General features: G+C 42.3%; 1 protein-coding gene across 1 annotated transcript in view; it reads left to right on the forward strand.

The window, feature by feature from the left end:
• Positions 1 to 1,026: 1,026 nt before the first annotated feature.
• Positions 1,027 to 20,898, forward strand: part of PCOLCE2 (procollagen C-endopeptidase enhancer 2) — an 84,708-nt gene continuing 64,836 nt past the window's right edge. The window contains exons 1-2 of the mRNA XM_069563310.1: positions 1,027 to 1,725; positions 2,725 to 2,833. Coding sequence (XP_069419411.1) covers positions 1,643 to 1,725; positions 2,725 to 2,833 — 192 coding nt within the window. The 5' untranslated portion in view covers positions 1,027 to 1,642. The remainder of the gene's footprint in view (positions 1,726 to 2,724; positions 2,834 to 20,898) is intronic.

The raw sequence follows: 20,898 nt of genomic DNA on the forward strand, positions 1-20,898 counted from the left end.
TTTCCTATTTGCTGTTTTAAAACAATTTTATTGGGTTGATGGTGTCGGTTTCAGGATGCAATGTTGTTTGCCAAATTCTGTAATCCATTTTTTTTTAAATGTCTCACAGGGTGTGGTGCCTTTAGAAAATTTTTTTAAAGTTGTAGTTCTTGGTGTATTTTTCCTTCACTTTTTCAAAAATAGTAAGAAAATCTAAACCTCACAGGGAAATTCTGGTTCCTACTATTGAATCCTGGAATCCACTTTTCTAAAAATAAGATTATTCTATGTAGCCAACTTTTGTTTATTTCCTTGCCAGGAGTAATTATGTTCTTAACACTGTAGGTTCATTATTAGGAATGAAGTCTTGGTAAGTACTATCTTAATGCTTATTATTATTATTTTGCTTAGAATGGTGAAAATAATGCAGGAGGAACATCTAAAAGGAGGCATCTAAATTCAGCTATATCCCTTTTGTGGGGACCTGGTCATTGAAAAACCTCGGTGAATCCATTCCATTCTTGTTTTTCTTTTACTAATCCATGGTTATTGAGAAGCACTTAGCAAAATAAATATTTAAAATTATTTTTAATTAAAACTAATTAAAAGAAATAAAGTCTTGACTCCATAAGACTGCAATTGTTCTTGGAAAAAGAAATTCTCTATAAATCTTAAGTAATTAATACTACAGAAAAAGACACTGTTGGAAAATATCTTTTTAAAAAGAGAGAGATGCCGGCAAAGAAATACTATTTTCAAAACATAACAGGGGATAGTGAGAACTGATGATCCGGATTTTGTCTTATATTTGGCACAATAATGATAATTCAGTCACAAATCGCATGGCTGAAAACTCCTTTCTAACTTCTAATCCCCCTCCCAAATAGAAACTATCTCCCTATTCTCACACACCAGTAAATACATAAAATAATCTACTGACACTGTACGTGTGTATGGAGCGGTGTGTGTGTGTGTAGGTCCGTGTTTGCTTAAAGTAAGAGAATTAGGGTAGGAGTTAAAATATGATAGAATCCCTCTTTTATTTTCCCCTTTCTGTCCTTGGAGCTGGGTGTTTGAAGGAGGAACCCTACGTTTTCCAGCAACCAGCAAGCGTCAATACTTTTTATTTAAAAGCAACTAGAGAGAAACACCCCCTAAAGCAAACCAAGGCCACCCCACCCCCCATCATCTGTGGATCCAGGCACCAAGTCCCATTTGGGTACCACTTGGCAGGGGGTTCTCTTTCATCCTTCTCCTCACCGCCCCTGCCGGCGGGATGTGACCGGGACTGCGGGTCTCGGGGTGCCAGCGAGGAGCCGCCCGCCCGCCCCAAGAGAGGAGGAGGCTCCGGCCTGGGAGCCGCCCCCTCTCGCCGCTGGAGAACAAACGGGATATTCAGCAGTGGCCTGTGGCTGCCAGAGCAACTCCTCAGGGGACATCCAGCGGCGAAGCAGACTGCACCGTAATCGCCTCTAGAAAAGCGCCCCGGCCCCGCCTGCCGCGCACACCCAGCTACCTGGGCTGCCCTGCGGCGGCGCGTGCAAGCGAGCGGGAGAAGCCGGGGTGCGGGGCGCGCCGGGGCGGGAGCCCGGGCGGGTGCGGAGAGCGCGGTGCTCCGCTGTGCGCGCCGGGGTGGGGCGAGCCCCGAGCGTCTTCACCAGCCATGAGGGGCGCGGGCGCCTGGGCCCCGCTCTGCCTGCTGCTGGTCGCTGCCGCCCAGCACTCGCGGCCGCAGCTCTCGGAGAGGTAACGCGACCCCCATCCGCACCCCTCCCCTCCTCCCTTCCTTCCCCTCGCCCGCTGCTTTGCTTTACCCGGTCCACTTTGGGGCGCCGGGGGACCCACGCGCCACCGAGACGCGGTACGGCGCCCGTCGTCGGGGCTCCCTCCTGCGCCCCTAGTTTCGCCCGCTGGACGGCCCTGCAGCTGGCCAGCCACCACGTGGTAGGGGCTTAACCTGCCCTGGGTCTCCTCTGCCCGCAGCTTTATATGGGTGCAAAGAAGCACTGGGGCCCAAATATGTGAACTTTGGTTTACTTCTGTTTTCTTCCCTGGAGACGCTTTGCCCAGAGGCTTAAGCCTACGGAAAAGCCCGAGTTGCCCGGCGCCCGGGAGCAGCTCTCGGAAAGTTAACTCTTCACCAACCTCTGAGCTGCTGGATGGCTCCAGGACCTGGGCTGGGGACTCGTCCTATGGCCAACTTTGGCATCTCCTTTTCCACCTCCATCACCATCAACCTCCTTTTTCAGTGGGAGGCTCTGCCAATGGCCAACTGTTTTCCAAAACGGGGAGAATTAGGCATCTCTCTTAATCTAGGAAATTAAAACTTTTCCACATTAACTAATTACTTGTCTATCTTTAAAACCATGCACTTCACAGAGCCTAGCTCTCACCCTTTCTCTCTCACTCCCCTGAGTTACATTTTCTATTTACCATTTTCCAGTGACATCTTATCACTTGATAAGGACTTGATTGCATATGGATGGTGGATGGATGGATGGATAGATCGGTAGATTGATCTTGTTATTATAGTGTTACTATGGTGGAGATCATTGTAGCTGGACTGAATGTTTTATTAGGCATAATTTAAATAGTCTAAGCCCTGATAAGTATTTCAAATTCCCTATATGATGCAGGCACTTAATAGTATTCATTTTATCCCTATTAATAAACTACATCTTTCTGAAACTGACAGTGAATTGTTAGGCTCTGTTTCAGATTTCTTTTCCTCTCTTATTTTCCCAGACCTGTTTTCACATGTGGCGGCATTCTTACCGGAGAGTCTGGATTTATTGGCAGCGAAGGTTTTCCTGGAGTGTACCCTCCCAATAGCAAATGTACCTGGAAAATCACAGTAAGCAGTTTTTAAAAGATTATTCTCCAAAAATGAATACTGAAAACTTTAAAAGCTGCTGCTTTTTTCCTCTGGTGACAGAATTTGGGTTGGGGGTAAATGTCTGAAATAGTGAAATGTTGGCTTTGCCTCAACTATTTGGGAGATTTTTAATAGAACTGGTGGTGTCCTGTGTTAACAATTAGAAAGGGCTCGAGATAATGCTTGGAGGGATAAATTCTTAAAGCAGATGTGTTTTCTGAAAACCCAGTTGGACTCAGCTGAATTTCATGGATTCAGAATGAAGGCTATTTTCAGGCAAAGGCCTCTTGTAAAGACTTTTAGGAGCTATTTATTGCTTGTGCCTTTCATAAATGTCTCCAGTGGTGGATAGAAAATCAAAGGTAGTACTCACCTCTGACTACTTTATTTCCATTGAAGGGCAGTGAGGCAAAAGAAAAAGAAAAAAAAATCCTATTAATGTCTCTGACTTAAAACCACCCTAAAGGGACTTCCCTGGTGGTCTAGTGGCTAAGACTCTGAGCTTCCAATGCAGAGGGCAAGGGTTTGAGCCCTGGTGGGGGAAGTCCCACATGCTGCAACTAAAAGCATGTTGCAGCTAAAAAGGATCCCACAACACAAGATCCTGCATGCTGCAGCTAAGACCTAGCATAGACAAATAAATATTAAAAAAAATTAAATGATTGTTCTCACAAATGCATTTGGGGGGAAAGGATATTTTTTAAAAACCACCACTAAAGGCAATCTAAAAATAGAGAATAATAATAACTTAGTGGGGAAAAGGGCTTCCCTTGTGGCTCAGCTGGTAAAGAATCTGCCTGCAATGTGGGAAACCAGGGTTCGATGCCGGGGTTGGGAAGATTCCCTGGAGAAGGGAACGGCTACCCACTCCAGTATTCTGGCATGAAGGATTCCATAGTCCATGGGGTCGAAAAAAGTCAGACAGGACTGAGCAACTTTTACTTTCACTTTCAGGGGGAGAAATGCCTAAATATCAGACAAAAACTAACAGAATGCCCAGGCTGGTTAGTAATAGCACAGATTAAGTTAAGTTAAGATACGAAGTCAGATTTAGAGACAGCTAGCTTAAAAAAAATAAGTCTGGATTTAGTCAACTAGACTGAGTCATCTCTCCAGTTAGCACAGTAGTGACTGTTATCTTCTGTAATTTTTCATTTTAGGGAAGTTGTTTAATAATTGAAACATTAGTTCACTGAAAGCTTCATTCAATGTCAGCCATGAATTATGATTTTTTTAAGTAGATACCTCTTGTTGAGCACTTACTGTGTGCCAGAAGTTAACAGGCATAATTTTACCGAATCTTTGAGATCCTGTGAGAAAGTACTATTATTCCCATATTATAGATGAGGAAACTGAGGCCCAGAGCAGCGGTATAAATGTTCATGCTCAGTTGCTTCAGTTGTGTCCGACTCAGTTGTAGCCCTGCCAGGCTCCTCTGTCCGTGGGGATTCTCCAGCAAGAATACTGGAGTGGATTGCCATGCCCTCCTCCAGGGGATCTTCCTGACCGAGGAATGAAACTCGGGTCTCTTGCATTGCAGGTAGATTCTTTACTGCTGAGCCACCAGGGAAGCCCCTCGAAATATTGATATTAGCATAAATGTAAAATAAGGCTCTGAAACAAACATGTAACTTGGTTTTCACATTATAGTTGTTTTTCAGTTGTAAGTAAATGGCTATGAGTTAAAAATGATCCAAGGAAATTAGGGACTGAGAGGCATCTTGTGCCTGACAAGTAGACTCCATGGTTAGCCCAGTGTTTTGGGTGTTAGGGGCATTGTTAGTGTTGGTGGGACAGAGGAGGGTGTCCAGTGAAAGTTCTCCTTGACAAACTAGAGTGCTCTAGAGAGCCCTGACTACCCCATTCTTATGTATGGGGGAGGGAAGTATTAATGGATGCTGCCTATGGATACAATGCAAAGGTGAGGTAGGTGGGCCCACATTTCTTTACTCATAAGCTGTGTGATGGATTTATCTTCTTTAAACCTCAAGATTGTTGTAAAGACAACATGAGATGGTACATATAAAGCTCTTGGGCTGAGTGCCTGGGATATAATGAGTGCTCACTAAGTATTAGCCAACACTGTTACCCTTTGTTGCTGGTATTGACTCATCTTTCCTTCTGACCCACAGGCAACATGGCAGATCACTGCCACCCACTTAGTATATTGGCTGAGCTGGGCTTGGCATCAGCTATAAGCAGCTCATCTTTGATGGAACAATCAATGTTGTCATGTACCTTTAGGAAATTTTTGTACTTCAGTTCTCCTATAATCTTGTTGGGGAGATTCTATGTGAGTTAGGACTAGGTCAGCTCCCAGTTAAAGGGATCCAAAGTAACAGTAGCTCAACCAGGTTGGGTTTCCCTGGTGGCTCAATGGTAAAGAATCCACCTGTGAATGCAGGAGATGCAGGTTCGATCCTTGGGTTGGGAAGATCCCCTGGAGAAGGGAATGGCGACTCATGCCAGTATTCTTGTCTGGGAAATCCTGTGGACAGGGGAGCCTGGCGTGCCACAGTCCATGGGGTTGCGAAGAGTCGGACACAACTTAGCAACTAGAGCAACAAAAAACCAGAAGCTTGGTTCTCCCTTACGTGAAGGGATCTGGAGGTAGACAATCCAGAATTGGTGTGGCTGCTTCAAATCATTAGGAACTCAGTATCCTCTCAGATGTGTGCTCAAGTTCCAGCCATCAGTTAGATACATGGTCTAGCCAGCAAAAAGGAAGAGAAGAAGGGCGCAGATCCTCCCTTTAAGGATATTGTGCAGAATTACATGCACCTCGATGTTCACATCACATTTGCCAGTTATTAATTACGTGGCCCCTACTAGCTGCAAGGAAGCCCTGAAATGAAGGCTTCTTGTCAGGAATCTGTGAGCTCCGCTAAAATCCAGAAGTCTTCTTTTGAATAAACGTCTTCTATCAACTGTGGAAAGAAGGGAAAACAAGCAGACGACAGGCAGTCTCTGTGACATATTTATTTGTGGTTTGCCTAGGCTGCCCGAACTAATGTTCAAAAGTTGAGTAACAAATGCCAGCCTTTTTAGAAAAAAAATTTATTTTTAGAAAGCATAGGTAATGTACAAGAAAGGACGGCACAATTTGTTTTTCTAGTGAAAAGTTTTATAGTTTTCACTCTTAGCTGGTTGATTCTATTTCAAGCAGCTGCCACTTGTATGTTTGCATGTGAGTAGCACCAAGATCTTCCAGAGGAGCCCAGCACATTCTCCTGGTTATAATTGTATCCTTAGCAGAATATTCACAAAGGCTGTGGATGCTCTCAAGGTTATAGTCTGGCAGTATATTCTTTTCTTCATATTTCACAAGGAAAAGAACTACATCATTGGTAAAAAATCTTTACAGTTCTTCCTCATGGTTCTCTGATGTGTCAGAGTAGCTAAAAGGAGTTCCGTAGCTTCTGTGTCAGAGAAGGCGATGGCACTCCACTCCAGTACTCTTGCCTGGAAAATCCCATGGACGGAGGAGCCTGATAGGCTGCAGTCCACGGGGTCGCGAAGAGTCAGAGATGACTGAGCGACTTCACTTTCACTTTTCACTTTCATGCATTGGAGAAGGAAATGGTAACCCACTCCAGTGTTCTTGCCTGGAGAATCCCAGGGACAGGGGAGCCTGGTGGGCTGCCGTCTATGGGGTCGCACAGAGTTGGACACGACTGAAGCGACTTAGCAGCTTCAGTGTATCCCTGGGTTGATAAAAGAAGGAGAAGGGTGGTTGGGCTACAGTTTGTAGAAGCTTGTAGCCCTAAGGTCTATTAGTCATTCAACAAATGTATGTTGGGTCTTGGATACCACTGGAGTTATGGTGAACAAGCTCCTTGCCCTCATGCAGCTAGCATCCTAGTTTGGAGAGATGAGGCAATTAATGTTTAAACAAACAAGTAAATAAGAAAATATTTAAATATTTCTCATTTAAATAAGTAAATAAGTAGTGGTGAATGAATTGTAAAAATAAAGTGGATACTACTTCACACCCATTAGGATGGCTACTATAAAAAATAGAAAATAACAAGTGTTGATAAAGAAGTGGAGACATTGGAACCCTTGTGCATTGCTGATAGGAGTGTAAAATTATGCAGCTGCTGTGGAAAACAATGGGACACTTTCTCAAGAAATTAAGCATAGAATTATATTATCCAGAAATTCCACATCAGGGTGTATACCGAAAAGAAGTAAAAGCTGGAATTTGAACAGATATTTATATGCCCATGTTCTTGGCCACAATAGCCAAAAGGTAGAAGCAATCCAGGTATCTATCTACAGATTAATGGACAAACAAAATGTGGTATACAGAGGAATATTATTCAGCTTTAACTATTAAAGAAATTCTGACACGTGCTATAACATCGATAAACCTCAAAGACGTTATGCTAAGTGAAATAAACCAGTCACAAAAGGACAAATATTGTATGATTCTTTTAACATGGGGGCACCAAGAGTAGTCAGAATCAGAGACAGGAAGTAGAATGGTAGTCTTCTCAGGCTGGGGAGTAGAGGAAAGGGGTTAGTATTTAATGGATATAGAGGTTCAGTTGGGAGGGATGAGAAGGTTCTGGAGATGGATGTTGGTGATGGGTGCACCGCAATGTGAATGTACTTTATGCTCTTGACCTATACACTTACAACAATGGTGAAAACGGGTGCATTTTATGTTATGTATATTTTACCAAGATAAAAAATATTTTCAAAATAAAATAAGGGAATTTCCTCATGGCTCAGTGGTTAGAATGCTATACTTCCATTGCTGAGGGTGCAGGTTCAGTCCCTGGTCAGGGAAGTAAGATTCTGCAAGCTGCATGGCACAGTTAAAAAATAATAATAATAATTAAATAAAACAGAGCAGTGGAGTATTAGATGATAATTGTATGATTCACTTACATGAAATAGTCAGAAAAGGCAAATCCGTAGAGACAGAGTATTATCGATTAGTGCTTGCCTGCGGCAGGGGACAGGTAGGTATGGGGATTAACAGTTAATGGTCATGAGGGATCTCAAGAAGGTGGAAATAGCCTAAAACTGACCTATGGTGGTGGTACAACTTGGTGTTTTCACTAAAAGTGCGTTTAAAATGGTGAGTTTTATAATATGTTAATATTCCTCAAGAAATTTGCGAAACAACTAAACAGACATAACGTAGTGGTGGAATAGCAGGAGCAATGAATGAGGTGATCAGGAAAGGCCACTCTGAGGAGGTGACATTTGAACTGAGGCCTGAATGATAAGGAGCCAGCCATGTGAAGGTCTGGGGAAGAGCATTTTAGGCAGAGGGAATAGCAAGCATTGGTACAAAGGCCCTGAGATTCACAAAAGCTTGACTTGTCTGAAGAACAGCCAGGAGATCAGTGTGGCTGGGAACAGAATGAGCAAAGGGGATGACTAGAGAAGAAGTCAAAAAGGTGAGCAGGGCCTTGCAGGCCATGGTGAAGAGGTTGAATTTTTAGAGTAGGAAGCTACTGGAGAATCTTGCAGAGGAGTGAGATGATCTGATTTTTTTTTTTTTAAGATTTTTTTTCTTTGATGTGGACCATTTTTAAAGTCTTTATTGAATTTGTTATAATATCGTTTCTGTTTTATGTTTTGGTCTTTTATTCTCCCAGCATGTGGGATCTCAGCTCCCTAACCAGGGATTGAATTCGCACACTTGAATTGGAAGGCAAAATCTTAACCCCTGGACTGTCAGGGAAGTCCAGAGATGATTTGATTTGAAAAGATGATTCTGGCTGCTGTGTGGAAAATGAGTTGTAGGGAGCTAAGAGTAGAAGCCAGGAGACCAATTAGGAAGCTCTGTGGTCTCCAGGAGAGAGAAGGTGGTAGAATGGACAAGGGTAGTTACCAAGGAGATGAAGAAATATAGAGCCTTCTGCCTAATGCAGTTGTCTTAGAGGTTCTGAATGCAGCAAGGGTGGAGTGGTACCAGCCAAGAGGCCTGATGCTCCAGGCTCTCTCTGGACCCTTCCTTGTCACCTGCTCCAGACAGGGCTGTGTTCTGGTATAGCCTCAATCAAGGCAGTCTATTAAAGGCTTTCTGAAAGCCAGTGGATCCAGTTTACCTTCCAGCTCCTGCAGTCAGTAAATCCCACTAGTGATTCAATATCATAGAGACCTCTCAAGATGGAAGAGTCTCAGAGTAGCCCTCAAACTCAAGTTCCCATAGCTAGAAATATCCCGCCTCTCACCCCACATTTGCCTCCCAGTCCATTCTTCTAGACTGAAGATGTGTCCCAGCAAGGTGGCTTTCGCCATCAAATCCTTGTCGTCAAGCTGTGTCTTATCAGTGGGGGGTTGGGGAAAGTCTGATGTTAATGTCTATATACTTTGAGAAAGGTGAAGGCTAGATAGTGGTCCCAAGCAAACTTTCTAGCCATTTGTATTGGACTTTCTGATATGGAAGTTCAATTTGCAGAGTGGAAATTTAGATTTGTCTTTAAATTATAGTACTTAAAAGAATTCATTGCTATTCTGTGGACAGCTGCACTGTCTAAATGCACAATCAACACTGGCTATTTAAATTTAAACTTAATTAAATTTAAGTTACAAATTTTAAATCCAGTTCCTTGGAACTTCTCTGGTGGTCCAGTGGCTAAGACTCTGCACTCCCAATGCAGGGGATCCAGGTTCCATACTTGGTCAGGGAACTAGGTTCCAGATGCCACAACTAAAGATCCTGCATGCCACAACTAAGACCCAGCATGGCCAAATAAAACTTTTAAAAAATCCAGTTCCTCAGTCATATTTCAAATGCTCAGTGGCCACATGTAGATGACAGTCACCATATTAGACAGTATTTAATATGAATATGTCCATCATCACAAAAAGTTCTTTTGGACGGTGCTGTTGTAGATAATGTTCAAGGTTGTTTTTTTTTTTTTAATTGGAATATAGTTCCTTTACAACATTGTGTTCGTTTCTGCTGTATAGCAAGTGAATTAGCTGTATCCCCACCCTCTTAGACCTCCCTTCCAGCCGCCCCAATCAGACTTCCCACCCCTCTAGGTCATCACAGAGTGCCGAGCTATGCTCCCTGTTTTGCACGGCAGCTTCCTGCTAGATCCCTGTGTTACGCATGGTAGCATACACATGTCAGTGCTACTCTCTCAGTTTTTCCCACCGTCTCCCTCCCTGCTGTGTTCACATGTCCGTTGTCTGGTTTATCCGTTCTGTTTTTCTAGATTTCATATGTATGCAGTATGACCCTCATAACTCAAAACGACACATGTGCTCTAATGTTCATTGCAGCACTACTTACAATATCCAGGACATGGAAGCAACCTAGATGTCCACTGATGAATGGATAAAGAAGATGTAGTGTGTGCGTGTGTACATATATATATATATATATATACATATATATATATATATACTGGAATATTACTCAGCCTTAAAAACAAAAGAAATTGAGTCAGTCGTAGTGTTGTGGATGAACCTAGAGCCTGGCGTATAGAGTGAAGTTAGTATTCAGTTCAGTTCAGTCACTCAGTCATGTCCGACTCTTTGTGACCCCATGAACCGCAGCATGCCAGGCTTCCCTATCCATCACCAACCCCCGGAGTCACCCAAACCCATGTCCATTGAGTCGGTGATGCCATCCAACCATCTTATCCTCTGTCGTCCACTTCTCCCCCTGCCCTCAATCTTTCCCAGCATCAGGGTCTTTTCAAATGAGTCAGCTCTTTGCATCAGGTGGCCAAAAGATTGGAGTTTCAGCTTCAACATCAGTCCTTCCAATGACCCCTCAGGACTGATTTCCTTTAGGATGGACTGGTTGGATCTCCTTGCAGTCCAAGGGACTCTCAAGAGTCTTCTCCAACATCACAGTTCAAAAGCATCAATTCTTTGGCACTCAGCTTTCTTTATAGTCCAACTCTCACATCCATATGTGACCACTGGAAAAACCATAGCCTTGACTAGACAGACCTTTGTTGACAAAGTAATGTCTCTGCTTTTTAATATGCTGTCTAGGTTGGTCATAACTTTCCTTCCAGGGAGTAAGTGTCTTTTAATTTCATGGCTGCAATCACCATCTTCAGTGATTTTGGAGCCCAGAAAAATAAAGTCAGCCCCTGTTTCCACTGTTTCCCCATCTATTTGCCATGAAGTGATAGGACCAGATGCCATGATCTTCGTTTTCTGAATGTTGAGCTTTAAGCCAACTTTTTCACTCTCCTCTTTCACTTTCACCAAGAGGCTCTTTACTTTCTGCCATAAGGGTGGTGTCATCTGCATATCTGAGGTTATGGATATTTCTCCTGGCAGTCTTGATTCCAGCTTGTGCTTCATCCAGCCCAAGTGTTTCTCATGATGTACTCTGCATATAAGTTAAATAAGCAGGGTGACAATATACAGCCTTGACGTACTCCTTTTCCTATTTGGAACCAGTCTGTTGTTCTAGTTCTAACTGTTGCTTCCTGACCTGCATACAGGTTTCTCAAGAGACAGGTCAGATGGTCTCATATGCCCATCTCTTGAAGAATTTTCCACAGTTTATTGTGATCCACACAGCCAAAGGCTTTGGCATAGTCAATAAAGCAGAAATAGATGTTTTTCTGGAACTCTCTTGCTTTTTCCATGATGCAGTGGATGTTGGCAATTTGATCTCTGGTTCCTCTGCCTTTTCTAAAACCAGCTTGAACATCTGGAAGTTCACGGTTCACGTATTGCTGATGCCTGGCTTGGAGAATTTTAAGCATCACTTTACTAGTGCGTGAGATGAGTTGGTATTAGGTTTTACTAATTAATTTTGCTGAGTGTGTTCTAAAAAATGTTCAGATCAATTTTCCTGAGTGTGTTCTAAAAAATGATCAAATCAGAGAATTTGAGGATTAATAAATTTTAAAATATTTTGTTATCAGCGATGGGGTTAAGGTTTTCTTAGTTTCCTTTATGAGATGATGTTCACTCCTGTGACCTAAGGAGCGTCTGCATAAAATACTAAGCCTGCATATATAGGGTGGTCAGGAGTTAAGTGTGATTTGACAGCTGAAGGATGTCTAATTTTTAGAAAATGGTGGCTGGTCTTCTAAACAGGCTTGGAAGGACATGATTGGGTTGAGGCAAAAGTCATCCAAAGTGATTGAAGGATAAGAACTGTTAATAGTAACTGCACCTGTATCAAGCCTGGCAACACAAAGTGAAGCTCCAGTTATTGACATATCACCACCTGGACCTCTCTATTACAGTGGTCCTTGTGGTGGGCACATATGCCCAGAGGGGCAGGACTGTGCTGGAGAACGTCCTGCCAGAGATCCCCCCGCCCCTGCCCAAAAGTCAGAAAGAGTAGACCATTGTCAACAAGAGCACAGCCAGTGGGATACAGCTTACTGCTACATTGGCAAGGCACATTTACAAAGAGCGCCCCCTAAGCATGGTTCTAGGTGCTGGAGACACACAGATGAATATGTGGGATATGCGAGCATGGCGGGCTGGGCAGCCTGGGATGACATGTTTCGCAGGCTCTGAGTGGGAAGGGAGGTAAAGCCCAACAGGCACCTTGACTTCTTGATCCCAGAGACACAAAGATCACCATTCTATTAGTGGTTTCCTGATAAATTCGTTGCTAACTTGGCACATCAGCAGTTCTTCTGAACCGTGATAGCCTCATCCATAACTTGTTCATTTTTCAATCTCATAGTAGAACTAGAAATTCATAGTGATTATTTGAAACAATTTTTTAAAATAAGAAGAGCATACATAGGTAGCAAAATCACACCTTGCGAAAGCAATTCTATTCAGAGTCTGACTTGGGCTGCATGTGGCATGGCCAGCTAAGTGGAACCAGCTGAACCTTTGTTTATAGCCGCTATGCAAATTAGAGGAAACTTGAAGCCTAGAACCTTCTGGGAACTCTCCTCTACTAGGTATGTAGAAATCTTTATTTTAAATTGGTTCCTGACGTTAAAACTAAATATTGCATCTGAATTGCTGTTATTATCTAAAGAAATAGCAGTTGGCAGGCAGATGTCAGTGAAAATTATTCTGTCCTTACATTTAAAAGTGGGCATCATTAACAGAAACAGTTTTTAAAAATGAGATAATTCATGTATGTGGTCCTGTTGTTATAAATCATCATTGAAATTGCAAGGCATTTATTTATGATTTATGTCTCATCTTTATTTCCAATTTTTTTAAAGGCACTGAAATTAGAGAGCAGATTATTGAAGGTTTCAGTTATTATTTTTGGCAGAAATCTGGCTTGGGAAAAAAACCAGCTAACATTTGAACAGTTTAAAATTTGGTACTGGAGGTTCCTTTAACTCTGAAGTAAGTAATGTGGGACGATCAAAAAGTCACAGACCTATGCCAGAAATGGGAGGAGAATTACAGCAATGAATAGAGTCAGTCCCATTTAAGCTGAAAGTATGTGGCAAAATTTTCCTTGTTTAGCTAATTCACACAAGAAAAAAGGCGTCAATTGTCATATGTAGATCTTCAGGTTCCCCAAGTAATATATGTACTGTCACTTTGATAACTACCTTTTTTCTTCTGTTCAACAGCAATTAAATATACTAGTTATTATGTAGGTCATGGATCTAAAATAATAACATGTAGTTATTTCATCTGCATCCTATTCCATGATGTCAGTGGATACATGTTATTATGTCCATTTCACAAATGGTGAAACTGAGGTCTAAAGCATTTGTATCTTTACAAATATCCCTGAAAATGGCATGAAAAGACTAGCACAATTCTAACTTGGCGATACAAATGCACTCTTATGCCCTTCTGTAATAAATAAACAGGCATTCATTCAATGCTTGTTGAGCATCTACTGTGTACTGAGCATTGGGTGGGGTCCTGGGAGTAAAAAGGGAATTTATATCCTTAGGGAGTTTATAATCTGGTAGGGAGTAGTTAGGGTTCCCTGGTGGCTCAGTGGTAAAGAATCCACCTGCCAATGCAGGAGACCCGGGTTCGATCCCTGGGTTGGGAAGATCTGGAGAAGGAAATGGCAACCCACTCCACTATTCTTGCCTGGGAAATCCCATGGACAGAGGAGCCTGGTGGGCTGCAGTCCATGGAATTGCCAGAGTCAAACACGACTTAGCAACTAAACAACAACAAGGAGGAGTTAGATAGGAAAATCAAGGACTTCCCTGATGGTCCACTGGTCCACTTGCCAATGCAGGGAACACCAGTTCAATCCTTGATCCGGGAAGATCCCACATGCTGAGGGGCAACCAAGTCCATGCACCGCCACAACTGAGCCCGAGCCCTAGAGCCTGTGAACTGCAACGACTGAAGCCCATGAGCCCTGGAACCGGTGCTTCACAAGAGGAGTCACCACAATGAGTAGCTCCTGCTTGCTGCAACTAGAGAAAGCCTCCATGCAGCAACAAAGACCCAGTGCAGCCAAAAATAAATAAATGTATAACATTTTTAAAAAATAAACACCTTAAAAATAGAAAATCAATAGCAATTCTGTTGTGTAAATAATTATGCTGCTCACTGTAAGTATAGTTTTAAGTATTGATAATGTGGAATAAGGCTTATGAGATTTTAAAAATTATTGAAGGTTTTAGATGATTTAAATGAAAATAGTTCTTGCCTCACGCAAAGAGTAAAAGATGCCATGACTCATTTTCCCTCTATGCTGCTCTGAGACTTGAGAAATTATTATATGCCCTTTGTTTGATAGCACAGGGCTATTTCACAATACATGCCTTGATATTTCTAAGTATGCCTGACAAACAATGATGTATAGGCATTCCTGTACCATGGGGGGATTTTGTTACTACTAATGTGTGTTAAAGTCATCATACGGAATACATCCTCCAAAAGCCTGATTAAATTTAAATGGCATTCACATTTAGTTTAAAGAAATGATAGACTGAAAATTTGATTGGGATATACATCCTCCCAATAACCTTCATATGGCTTCATGAAAATAAAGCAGGGGTGGGACATGGAATATCATGAAAATTGATACATATAGTGATTATTTATTAAGATTAGCACTAGGTATATAATTTGAGAAAACAAATAGGGAATTTAGACAGGAACTCAACATTTAAGTCCCTTAATTATACTGAAGGCTATAGCAAGGAGTTCTAAAATTACTGTAATTATTATTTGCCTGGCATAACCACAGCAGGACAGATAGGGGAATGGAATTTTGGCCTTCAACAAATATTTCCTGGCTTTAAACTCCATGTAGGATTTAGAGTTAAATAGAGATTTAAATTCCAGTCTTAACTGTGGGGTTTGTCTTAATGTACATATACATTGGTTGGACTAGGCTTCATTATTTCAGCTGCCTGAGTAGTAATTTAACGCAGTGCTTGACTTAATATTATTTATATCAAATTCCTTAGTAAAGACGAGTACAGTTAACAGAAATGTCTCATGCCCAAACTTGATTATATGAACAAGAGCGCCATAGCTGCTTGTTTCTTAATTAGGAGAGTGTCATTCAGAAGCTTTGTGATTCTTACAACTCTTATGTGTGTGTGTGTGTGTGCGCGGGCACATGCTCAGTTGCTCAGTCGTGTCCGACTCAGTCGTGTCCTGGACTGTAACCTGCCAGGCTCCTCTGCCCATAAGATTTCCCAGGGAAGAATACTGGAGTGGGTTCCCATGGACTTCTCCAGGGGATCTTCCCAACCCAGGGATTGAACCTGCATCTCCTGCATTGCAGACGAATTCTTTACCCACTGAGCCATTTGGGAAGCCCCTTTATGACCCTTAAATTGTCCCAGTGAGGTTTCAGTTGATAAAACACTGGAAGAATGAAAACGTTTTCCTTGCTGCCTTCCATCCTTGTGAGAAGGAGGGAAGAATACAGATCCTAAATAAATAAGCCAAGTAGATGACGTTTTCCTACTGAGGCCTCAGTCCAATTTTTCTGAATTTGTTTATTTTGCTGTTTGCTCTTAAGGGCTTCTGTTGCTTGTTTTTGTTTTGTTTTTCTTTGCTGTCTCACATGGAAATCAAATATGTTTTTGTTGATTGACAACATGATGTTTTATTAATGTGCTTGTTTGTACTGCCTGTATTTTTAGTGCTTGGTGAAGGCAGATATCTTAGAAAGGGCTTAATGAGCAGAGAAGGAAATGAGAGACCATGAAAATGAACTCTTCTTTGGGTATTTTTTCTAAAAAAGATTCTCTTTAATAATATATTAATGACAAAAAGTCATTTTTTCTGAAATATTGCTATAATAGAGCATAAATATAGCAATCTAAAACTCTCTATTAAAAAGCTGTCTAATGAGAAAGCATTTAACAGAGGTAAAACACTCAGAAGTGATTCTAAATATTTTATTATTAAAAAGACTGGTGGAGTTACTTTCCCAGAGTTCCCTTTCTCAGAGTTCAATCTATGATATGGAATTACAGGCAAATTTGAATTGTTCCAAGACTTTTGTGGATTCCTTGCAATTGGAATGGGTTGCCATGGAGTGGTATTTCTCCTAGAGTGAGTTGCCTTGTCCTCCTCCAAGGGATCTTCCCGACCCAGGGACCGAACCTGAGTCTCCTGCACTGCAGGCGGATTCTTTACTGACTGAGCCCCGGGGGAAGCCCTTGAACTTACACACCCACCCCTTATAATTTAGCAACTTTATCAGCAGTGGCAATGGCAGTTTGGGGGTACTCTTGAATTTCTTACTCTAGGAACTTGGGAGAATAGAAGGGTTTTCTTCATTTACATTATTTCTTAGATCATAAGAGTCAGTGTGTCAGGTCTCTGCAAAACCAGTATGCTGCTGCTGCTGCTAAGTCGCTTCAGTCGTGTCCGACTCTGTGCGACCCCATAGACAGCAGCCCACCAGGCTCCCCTGCCCCTGGGATTCTCCAGGCAAGAACACTGGAGTGGGTTGCCATTTCCTTCTCCAATGCATGAAAGTGAAAAGTGAAAGTGAAGTCGCTCAGTCGTGTCTGACTCTTAGCAACCCCATGGACTGCAGCCCACCAGGCTCCTCCATCCATGGGATTTTCCAGGCAAGAGTACTGGAGTAAGGTGCCATTACCTTCTGTGGGAAAACCAGTATAAATATCTGAAAATAAATGGGGCACCCATAGAAATGTGGGGAGTTGCAGTTAAAGCAGGACCTCTCTCTCACCACCTCTCCAACACACTGCTGAGCATGACAAATAATAAAATAGTGTTTGCCAAAGTGTGGAGGGAGGGGAAGACCATTTAGTCACAGACTGACTGTTCCATAGACCAGGCTGAGAAGAAGTACGGGGAAGCCAATGGAGATTGGATTGCTGTTTACTGCTCCCAGAAAGGAGTTGATATTGTTACTGACCAGGGTTCTTGGCCCTTCTTAATTGATGGAGACTGATAAGAGGCCAGACAAGAAATTCCGGCAAGGCTTCACTGGGGCCCCTGCAGCAGCAGAGGGGAGTGAAAACAAGTAACACGCTCCCTTGCTCATTCCCTGCGGAGGGGTGAGCTGGTTCCTCATACGGGGTGAGGGTAGGGGTGTGTCCTGGGGTTGAGCCAGGGGGGTGGCTGAGGTGGCTGGCCCACCCCTGAGGTGGTGTTGAGTGCAGGGGCCATTCACAGCACCCTGTTTTTGCTCCTGGCTCTTCAGAAGTGGCAGTTGTGTATTTGGTCTCTTTGTATCTTGTTGTCCAGAATTTGCCCCAACTGCACATGTGCACAGCTCAAAGGCACATGCGCAGTTATTTTTAGTCCCTTAAAATTTCTTTGTATTTTGTTGATGGAGGTGATGTTTTTCCAGGTACAGGCACTGCAGCAAAAGGTCTGAAGTCTTGGCCTGTGTCAGTGGGAGTCTGATGGAGGTCTGATCCAGACTTCCTAAAAGCCTGGGCTATGACTGATCTTCTGTGAATAAATCATACTTCATGACATTAAAGTACCTACCAGAGATCAGATGCTGGGTTGGGCACAGAGACTGTAATGATTGGAAAACCATGTCCCAGAACAGAGTTTGGGATAATAAGGAAGAGTCAGTCGTCTGGGAGATGTCCGGGAAATGAATCACGGTAGCACATTGTGACAGGGTTCATGGTGGAACTTTTTGAGTATGGCATTATCCAGTAACTAGAAGAAAGGGCATTGGCAAGTCATACTGAAATATCGTTCAGCCATTTGCTAGGAATGTGATGCAGTTTCCAGAACTTTCCAAAGTTGGCTATCATGGCCAGACCTGCCTCAAGGGTAGTGTGAGGATTGAAGGAGGTAGTAGATGAAAGGCCCTTGGCACAGCGCTTGATGCAAGAAAGTACTCAATAAATGTGTTTTTTTTCAACCTCTCTTCCAGGGTTGTAATAAGGCATAAAAGTGTGGTGTTTGTGTAGAATTTGTCTGCAAGCCAATGCATTTCAAACTGGATGGTAATCCCTTTGGGGCATGGCTAGGTCCCACTGGAAATATCTATTCCTACTTACTATGTCCTTTCTTCACTTAAAATATGGTCTTTCATAAGACTTTGTCAACAGAAGCGCTTCCAAACCTTCCCTGGTTCTCCTCAAGGCATGGGCCCTCAACCAACCATCCCCATCCCACACTACCTGAGAATGCCCTTTAACTTTTTTTTTTAATTGAAGGATAATTACTTTACAGAATTTTGTTTTTTTCTGTCAAACATCAGCATGAATCCTCCATAGATATACATATATCCCCTCCCTCTTGAATCTTCCTCCCATCTCCCTTCCTATCCCACCCCTCTAGGTTGGTACAGAGCTGCTGTTTGGGTTTCCTGAGCCATAGAGCAAATTCCCATTGGCTATCTATTTTACATATGGTAATGTAGGTTTCGTGTTACTGTTTCCATACATCTCACTCTCTCCACGCCTCTCCTCAATGTCCATAAGTCTGTTTGCTATGTCTGTTTCTCCATTGCTGCCCTGCAAATAAATTCATCAGTACCATGGTCCTAGATTCCATATATATGCGTTAGTATATGATATTTATCTTTCTCTTTCTGACTTACTTCACTCTATATAGTAGGCTCTAGGGCCTTCCACCTCATTAGGACTGACTCAAATGTGTCCCTTTAATGGCTGAGTAATATTCCATTGGTTATGTGTACCAAAACTTCTTTATCCATCTGTCAATGGCCAGGTTGCTTCCATGTTCTAGCTATTGTAAATAGTGCTGCAGTGAACATTGGGGTACATGTGTCTTTTTCAATTTTGGTTTCCTCAGGGTACATGCCTGGGAGGGGGATTTCTGGGTCATATGGTGGTTTTATTCCTAGTTTTTAAAGGAATCTCCATACCATCTTCCATATGAAAATACCCTCTAACTTTTAAAACTAAGATGTTAAAGGCAGAGAAGTAATTGCCAGCTAAAAATTAGAAATAATTTTCTGTCTTTAGAGATGGAGATTTTAATTCACTTTTGGAGCCTCAGATCATCAGAATAGTCCCCATTATTACAAATTAAGTAATGAATTTGTTCATTATTCCTAATAGAGACACTTCCATGGGTATAGTTTCTGGAGCCAGACTGCATGGGTTCAAACACCAGCTCTACAGTTGTGATGGTGAATCTCCAATGATGACCTTTAAATAACCTCGCCTTCTGGTATTCATGCCTTTTCCTAGTCCCTCCAAATGTTGAATCTTGACTGACCTGATGGAAAAATAGAATGAGGCAAAAGTGACACTACATGACTTCCAGAGTTAGGGCATAAGAAATCTTAAAGCTTTTGTCTTAGTCTCTTAAAATATGAACTCTGGAGGCAAGCTAGTTGCCTAGTAAGGATGACCATGCTGTGAGGAAGCCCAAGCTAGCCCTGTAGCGAGGCTTCATGGAGAGAGAAACACACTCAGATAACCGCCAGCTGTTCCAGTATTCTGAGCTAGGGTGTCAGACATGTGAGTGGAAAAGCCATCTTGGAGGATCAGCCCACTTAAGCCTTCAGATGACTTAAGCCCTAACGGAGAACTGATAGTAACTGCATGAGATAATGCAAGCGAGAACCACCCAGCTGAGACCAGTGAGTTCACAAAACCATAAGAATTGAGAGTACATGAAAGCATCCACCTGCCAATGTAGGAGATTCAGGTTTGATCCCTGGATTTGGAAAAGCTTCTGGAGGAGGAAATGGCCACCCACTCCAGTATTCTTGCCTGGGAAATCCTATGGACGGAGGAGCCTGGAAAGCTACAGTCCATGTGGTTGCAAAGAATCAGACACGACTTAGCAACTAAATGATAACAACACACTGGTTACATTTAAAATAGATAACCAACAAGGATCTACTATAAAATAATAATAAATAAAATTTATTATTAAAAGAAACGAGTACATTGTTGTTTCAAGTCATCAAATTTTGGGGTTGTAACTTACTAGCTGTATGAGGTTGAGTTTGGAATTTGTTAGTTTCCTCCATGCCCCAGTTTCCTTATCTATAAACTATGGCTACTAATACTCCCTACCTCATAGGATCCCTTTGAACATTAAGTTAGCTATTGCACGTACAGTGTTAAGAACAGTGGTAAATACTGAAATACTGTTACCATGTGGTAAATACTAAAACAAAGATATTATTCAGTCAGGAAATAATTACTGAATGCTTAGTATGTGTCAAGCCTTGTTTTATATTCTGAAGATACAGTACTGAAGGTTCTTGCATTGATGGTGTTTCCTTTCTGGAGGGAAAGAGAGACAATAAAATAGATCACTGATTGTTGGATGGGAGTGGGTACCATGAAGACAGTAAAAGAATAGAGATTGATGCTGATGACGTGACATTTGAACTGAAACCTGAATGATGCAAAGCATTTCCCCACTGATGTTCCCTGAAGAAATGGCGAGGTCATCACTGCTCTGAATGCAGATGACTTGGTATGTGGCATTCAGCAACTTCTGAGGTTTCTTGTCCTTTGTGAATACGAAATATCTTCCAGATGATTATGAGTATAAAGGCCTTACTCACGAATTAAGGTTAGCTCCTATGGAGAGAGTAGTGGATTTGGTTTGCTTCTTTGTCTATTTATGTTTGTTTAAGTTGTTTGGTGTTTACTTTAGAAAGCTGCTTTAGAAGATAGGGAGGGTGGAGCTTAAGGGTCGGTTTTTGTGAGTAGTGTTGCCTTGGGTCCCAGGTGACTCAG

The sequence above is a fragment of the Ovis canadensis genome, chromosome 1, assembly GCF_042477335.2.
Source record: "Ovis canadensis isolate MfBH-ARS-UI-01 breed Bighorn chromosome 1, ARS-UI_OviCan_v2, whole genome shotgun sequence".
Classification (NCBI taxonomy): Eukaryota; Metazoa; Chordata; class Mammalia; order Artiodactyla; family Bovidae; genus Ovis; species Ovis canadensis.